The sequence below is a fragment of the Onychomys torridus genome, chromosome 3, assembly GCF_903995425.1.
Source record: "Onychomys torridus chromosome 3, mOncTor1.1, whole genome shotgun sequence".
Taxonomy (NCBI): domain Eukaryota; kingdom Metazoa; phylum Chordata; class Mammalia; order Rodentia; family Cricetidae; genus Onychomys; species Onychomys torridus.
In genome coordinates, this window is record NC_050445.1 from 36118634 (window position 1) to 36124633 (window position 6000).

At 43.8% G+C, this 6000-nt stretch overlaps 1 protein-coding gene across 3 annotated transcripts in view; it reads right to left on the reverse strand.

Moving 5' to 3' along the window:
- Positions 1–5762, reverse strand: part of Lrguk (leucine rich repeats and guanylate kinase domain containing) — a 112959-nt gene extending 107197 nt beyond the window's left edge. For all 3 annotated transcript variants that reach the window (XM_036180824.1, XM_036180823.1, XM_036180822.1), the window contains exon 1: positions 5466–5762. In XM_036180824.1, the coding sequence (XP_036036717.1) occupies positions 5466–5762 (297 nt within the window). The remainder of the gene's footprint in view (positions 1–5465) is intronic.
- Between the last annotated feature and the right edge of the window lie 238 nt (positions 5763–6000).

Below are 6000 nucleotides of genomic sequence, written 5' to 3' on the forward strand. Positions count from 1 at the left end.
TGATTGTTTGGAGCTGAAGGCACTTGAAAAAAACAGCAAATGCAAGGGGAGGCTTTCTCTGAACTGCTTTTATCTACAGAGAGGCAGATCCTTCAAAAGGAACTCGATTGTTATAAATCCCCTCCACGGGAGTTTCATCAACTGGAGGAGATTGACCCTTATCACAGGAGCAAAGAGAGGCTGACACCACTGTGAGGCGAGCTTTGTCACAACCTCTCATCCCTCCCATCTGTTCTAAGAGCCCGTATATCTTTCCATGAAAGCATTTGCCTCCCACCCCCTCGAGTGGCCTACATTCCCTCTACCCATCCCTGATAACATGGTGTGTAAGCTCTCAAATCTCGCATAAAAATTTCTCCAGGTCAGCAGGATGGCACAGTGGGTGGAGGCACTTGCCTCCAGCCCCGAGAACCTGGGTTTAGTCACTGGAACCCACATGGCAGAAGAGAGAAAACTCCTACAAGGTGCCCTCTGACCTCCACATGCACGGCACACACATGAATAAATAATTGTAATAGATTTTTAACACTTATTTATTTTATGTGTATGAGAATTTTGCCTGTACATAAGTATGTGTACTACATGCATCCAGTGCCCAAGGGAGATAGAAAGAGTGTTGGAAGCCCTGGAACTCAAGTTATGGATGGTTGGGAGCCACCACTTGGGTGCTAGGAACCAAACCAGGGTCCTCTACAAGAACAAGTGCTCTAACCATTGCGTTGTTTCTCTAGACTCTGTAATAGTTTCTATCTATCTATCTGTCTGTCTATCTATCTATCTATCTATCTATCTATCTATCTATCTATCTATCCATCTATCCATCTATCTATCTATCTATCCATCCATCCATCCATCTATCCATCTATCCATCCATCCATCCATCCATCCATCCATCCATCTATCTATCACCTATCTACCTGTCTACTTACTTATTTATTTTTATCTATGTGGGTCTTTTGTCTGTATATATGTCTGTGTACCACATACATACCTGGCGCCTGTGGATGTCAGAAAAGGTCTTTAAATCCCCTGGAACTAGAATTATAGATGGGGTTAGGAGCCACAATGTAGGTGCTAGAAATCAAACCTGAGTACTCTAGAAGAGCAGCCAGTGCTCTGAACCACTAAGCCATCTCAGCAGCCACAACCCTTGTTTGGTACTGGAAATCTAACTGACTACTTAATGCTAGTGAAATTGTGGCTATTGGAGGAGAATCTACAACCATTGATTTACACAGCCAGCGTAACTCCTAACAACAATCTATAAACATCTGTCCTTAGACCCACAGATAAGTGTAGTCTTCACCCCTCACCAAGGAAACTTCTCTCTGCAACAGATGGAGACCACTACAAAAAAAAAAAAAAAGGGTTTTTTGGTTTTGTTTTTGGGGGTTTGATTGTTTTTCCAGACAGGATTTTTCTGTGTAGCTATGGCTGGCCTGGAACTCAGTCTGTAGACCAGGCTGGCCTCGAACTCACAGAGATCCACCTGCCTCTGCCTCCCTGTGCTGGGAATAAAGGCATGCGCTGCCGCCGCCGCCACCTAGACCGTAATAAAGTTTTTTTAAAAAATCTTTTCCTACGATATCCCTGATGCATGTAATATTAAAAATCATTATACCCATATCCCAAGTCTATGTTAATCTGCTCTTTGTCACTTTATTTCACAGGTTCAGCTATGAAAGCTAGTAGATTGGGAAGGTCGTTGTTTCTCTCCTATGCCTTCTTTTAATGTTTTAGGAAGAATGGAAAACTAACATACAGAAAGCTCCTGGCACAGTGCCTGGAACACAACAAATGTTTCGACAAATGTACTATGTGCCAATGTCCCATAGCTGTCACGCTGCTCCCAAGGAGGGAAGATATTCATGCCCACACATAAAGTGCCGATGTCCTAAGTAAAGCCTGGCAGGCAATGGGGCAGAGGGAATGCTGCCTTCCTAACTTCCCATCTAGAGCGCCACAGGTCATCTGACCTCACCCCACTCCATTTCCTTACTTATTCTAGCAAGAAGGTCTGTTTGTCACCATAGCTGTGAACATCCGGGTGAGCACAACTGCCAGCATTTTCTCAGATCCCAAGGCAAGGCTCCATATAGGAAGCCCCTCTTTAACCTAAGTGTATTCCCAAGCACTTAGTACAGCCTCCTCCTGCTCCCCTATAGATATTGCTAGAACCCTACTATTCTCTCATCTAAATTTCTCTGGTCGTTAGAGAACCCCTTAAAATATCAAGTGTGTGTCCATGCACAGCACGGGACCCTCTACAGCCTAGCCCCACCTCAGCCACTTTTTCTGCTCTTACCTCTAACTCGTGAGTGCAGCTGGACCTATCTCTGTATGTGACACTTCAGGTGCTAATTGCTGTGACTTACTTTTACGTTACTCTGAGAGCAGGGACCACGTCTGTCTCCAATCACGTTTCATCTTCTATTTTAACTGCTGCTATCATTTATTACATCTGTAACTTCTGAGAGTCTACTCTCTCTACCAGATATTATACTGAAAACTTTAATGCAGTCACTGACTAAATTTGAAGTCTATAACTATCCCAATGAATAGACATAGATGTGATCACTCACCTTGAGTTACTGGCAAAGGGTGGTTTTCCTGCATCAAATTTTGGGTCAAGACATGGTCAAAGTGTGCTTTCTATTAAGCAATCATTCCATAAATGTTTGTTCAATAAGGCTAAAATCACTTAATGAGCTACAATTAGCAGTTAAAAACATGTGAGTTACTATTACAGTATCAGGACTATATTATGCTAAGTATTTAAGTTTGGTTATTGTTGTTGTTGTTTTTGAGACAGGGTTTCTCTATGTAGTTTTGGTGCCTGTCCTGGATCTCACTGTGTAAACCAGGCTAGCCTTGAACCCACAGAGATCTGCCTGGCTCTGCCTTCTGAGAGCTGGGATTAAAGGCATGCACTACCACTGCCCTGCAGTATTTATGTTTTTATTAAATTTTCATTTGTATATGTGTTTTTGTACATGCACACACACCATGGCACACATCTGGAGGTCATAGGACAAATTTGGGGAGTCAAGTCTCTTCTTCCATCATGTGGGTCAAGAGGATTGAACTCAGGCCATCAGGCTTGGCAGCAAGTATCTTTACCTGCAAAGCTATCTCGCTGGCCCTATGCTAAGCATTTTACATATAGGATATCATTTAATTATCTTATGAGACAGGGATGACCATCAAACCTGTATTTTGAGTTCTAGCCAAGCTAAATAACTTATTCAAAACTTGCTACTAACAAAAGGTTAAGCCATGTCTCAACCACAAGTCTTTCACCCCAAAGGCAAAGCTCCAAACAGCTGGGCTCAACTGCTTCCCTTAAATCCATTAGGCCTTCTGGAGTCCAAAGCTAGCTGCATTGTTGGCTATGACTACCACATTATTACCGGTAATCAGTAAGATGTGGGAAATAAACCTTTATAACTTTTTCAGTCATTCCACATTTTAAAACTTAAGCAATACCACCAAAAGCCAAAGTAAGTATCAGTATTTAGAGTGTAACTGGAATAAGGAATAAACTTTTTCTCCACAGGTTCTCCAAACCAGCAAGGATTAACCAGTTGAATGGCCCATCTATGGCTTGTTAATGATGAGCTGAAGACAGATTAATGATGGCGTTAATGAACCCATAGCCAAGGAACCTGTGCTAATTAGAATCATAAAGTATGCTGGTGGTTCATTTGTGAATTCCTCTGGGGAAGAAGGTGGTGGAAACCGTACAAACATTTCAAAGGAGCAAAAACACTGCTGTGGTGTGTGGTAGCCACAAGCTGAAGGCAGCACCATTAACCAACAAAGGAAGAATAAAATAGATAATGGCTTTCTGTATGAGTGTTTTTATTCTTTTATTTTTAGTATTATTAGTTTTTTCTATTTTGTTTTCAGAGCTGAGGACCGAACCCAGGGCCTTGCACTTGCTAGGCAAGTGCTCTACCACTGAGCTAAATCCCCAACCCCATATTATTACTTTTTAAGGCAGGGTCTCACTGTGTGGTTCTGTCATCAAGGCTCCTAGCTAATAGCTATGTAGACCAGGATAACCTCTAACTCCTGACAACCTTCCCATCTCTGCCTCCCAGTGCTAGGAGTGTAGGTAGAAACACACCACTTCTGGCACACTTCTATGGTTAACTTCAAGGAAAATTAGAATGTAACTAGACCACAAAGAGAAAAGCGTAACAAGAAAGACAAAGTGAGGGATTGGGGCGGCGGTGGGGGGGGGGGGATTGCAAAGTGAACCAAAGGGCATTACAGACAAGGGCCCAAGGAAGAGCATGACTTAGGGTAACAGAAGGTTAGACAGGCAAGAATAAGAAATAAGACAAACCAGGAAAGGAGCTTATGCAAGGGAACAGGAATGATAAGGAGAAAGAAGTCTGACACCAGGGGAAAAGGTGACTAGGATATGACACATAGACGTGAAGAAGTTGAAGCGATGTATCTGCTGAAGGAAAAGAAAAGAAGGGGGTCCAATATAAATGTAAGGGTTACAATTAAGAAAATTAAGAAAAAGTAACATTCTGAGTAGCTAAAGCAAAGAGCAAAGCCTAACTGTGTGGGAGGGGAGCAAGTCAATTTATGATTTTGAAAAAGAACAATTATTAGAGGCCGATAGAAAGAAGCGATGGAATGCGATGTGAAACGGGAGAAGGTAAGAAAGGACCAACCGCCAAGTGCGTGGGAACAGTTAAGGGCTAAAGAAAAGTGGAATTAGGTGAGTAGGAAACAGACTGTAGAAAAATCGTTAAGAGATGGGGATGATGGGAACACGCCCATCACTCAAAGACGCTCATGAATGAGTGAGGGTGTGCTGGTTCTCTGATCATACTACGGCTCTCTTCTTGACCAGAAAGTGTGGTGAGTGCTTTAATAGGCATAACCCCCTAGCAGAAGTAAAATATAAAACTTTTCAGTTATTTGGTCTTTGGTGGAGCATTTGGATTATTTCAAAAAAAGCAATTTTCCACCCTGGGGAAAGGAGGATGATAAATCCACAACTGGGAAGCGCGCAGAAGTACTTCAGTTTGAAGAGAGATGCCGGGATATCAAAAAGCAACTCTTAACCTTGATACTAAGGTAGTAACTTTGTCAAGGGATACTTTTGAAAGCATTGAATCCATAACCACCATTTTTTTTTCCATAATGGTCATGTGTAATCTGACACATAAGAAACCATGAAAAGAAAGTAGATATTTGGAGAGTTTAGGCTCACCCCACCCCTGCCCCGGGACAGGAGGTGAAAAACACAGGAAATAGGAGAATAGAAATGAGCAGCAAAGAAAGGCCCTCACCATCTGGGGAAGGGGCGCCTGCCTGAAAGGAGTGGGCTGAGCCTGGGACAGAAGTGCAGAAGCCAGCTGCAACTGAGGCAGCCAGGCTTGGCAGCTGGAGGGAGCCCGGGAGTGGGGTGAGGATGCGGGTGGGAGTGGGAGAGGGCACACCTCCAAATTCATCGTTTCGGATTCCTCGGACTCTTCAGATTCCTCTTCGTTCTGATGGTGCGTTTCCACTTCTGCATCCGGAGAGCGAGAGCGGTGGATGAGCTGTTGGAGGAGGTAGGAGGAGGCGCTTTTGAAAGTCCCTTTCGTTTTCTGTCCCATGGGAAAAGCAGGCCATTGTGTCCGACGATGTTTTGCTGCGAGCGCCAGTATTGCCTGGATTACAGCTCGGGAGGCTCCCAAGCCTCCCTGGAGAGAGGGCGCTTTCCCCTTCGAGGGACTTTTCTCGGAGGCCGACATCTTGTTTATGCGCGTTGCCTAGGAGATTGACGTCTTGGTCCTCGCCGCTGCAAAGACTACTGGGGGTTGTAGTCCCACCCCTCCGTGCTCGTGCAGTCTATTGGGGTCCCAGTCAATTTTGCAGTACTTTTCTCGGCTACTTCTTTTATTTTCCTCTCTCTAGTACATTCAGTCTCTAGTTTTGTTCCTTTTTGCTTGTGTTTTTCATCTCCCTTTTCACCCCCTTTCTTTGTCTCCA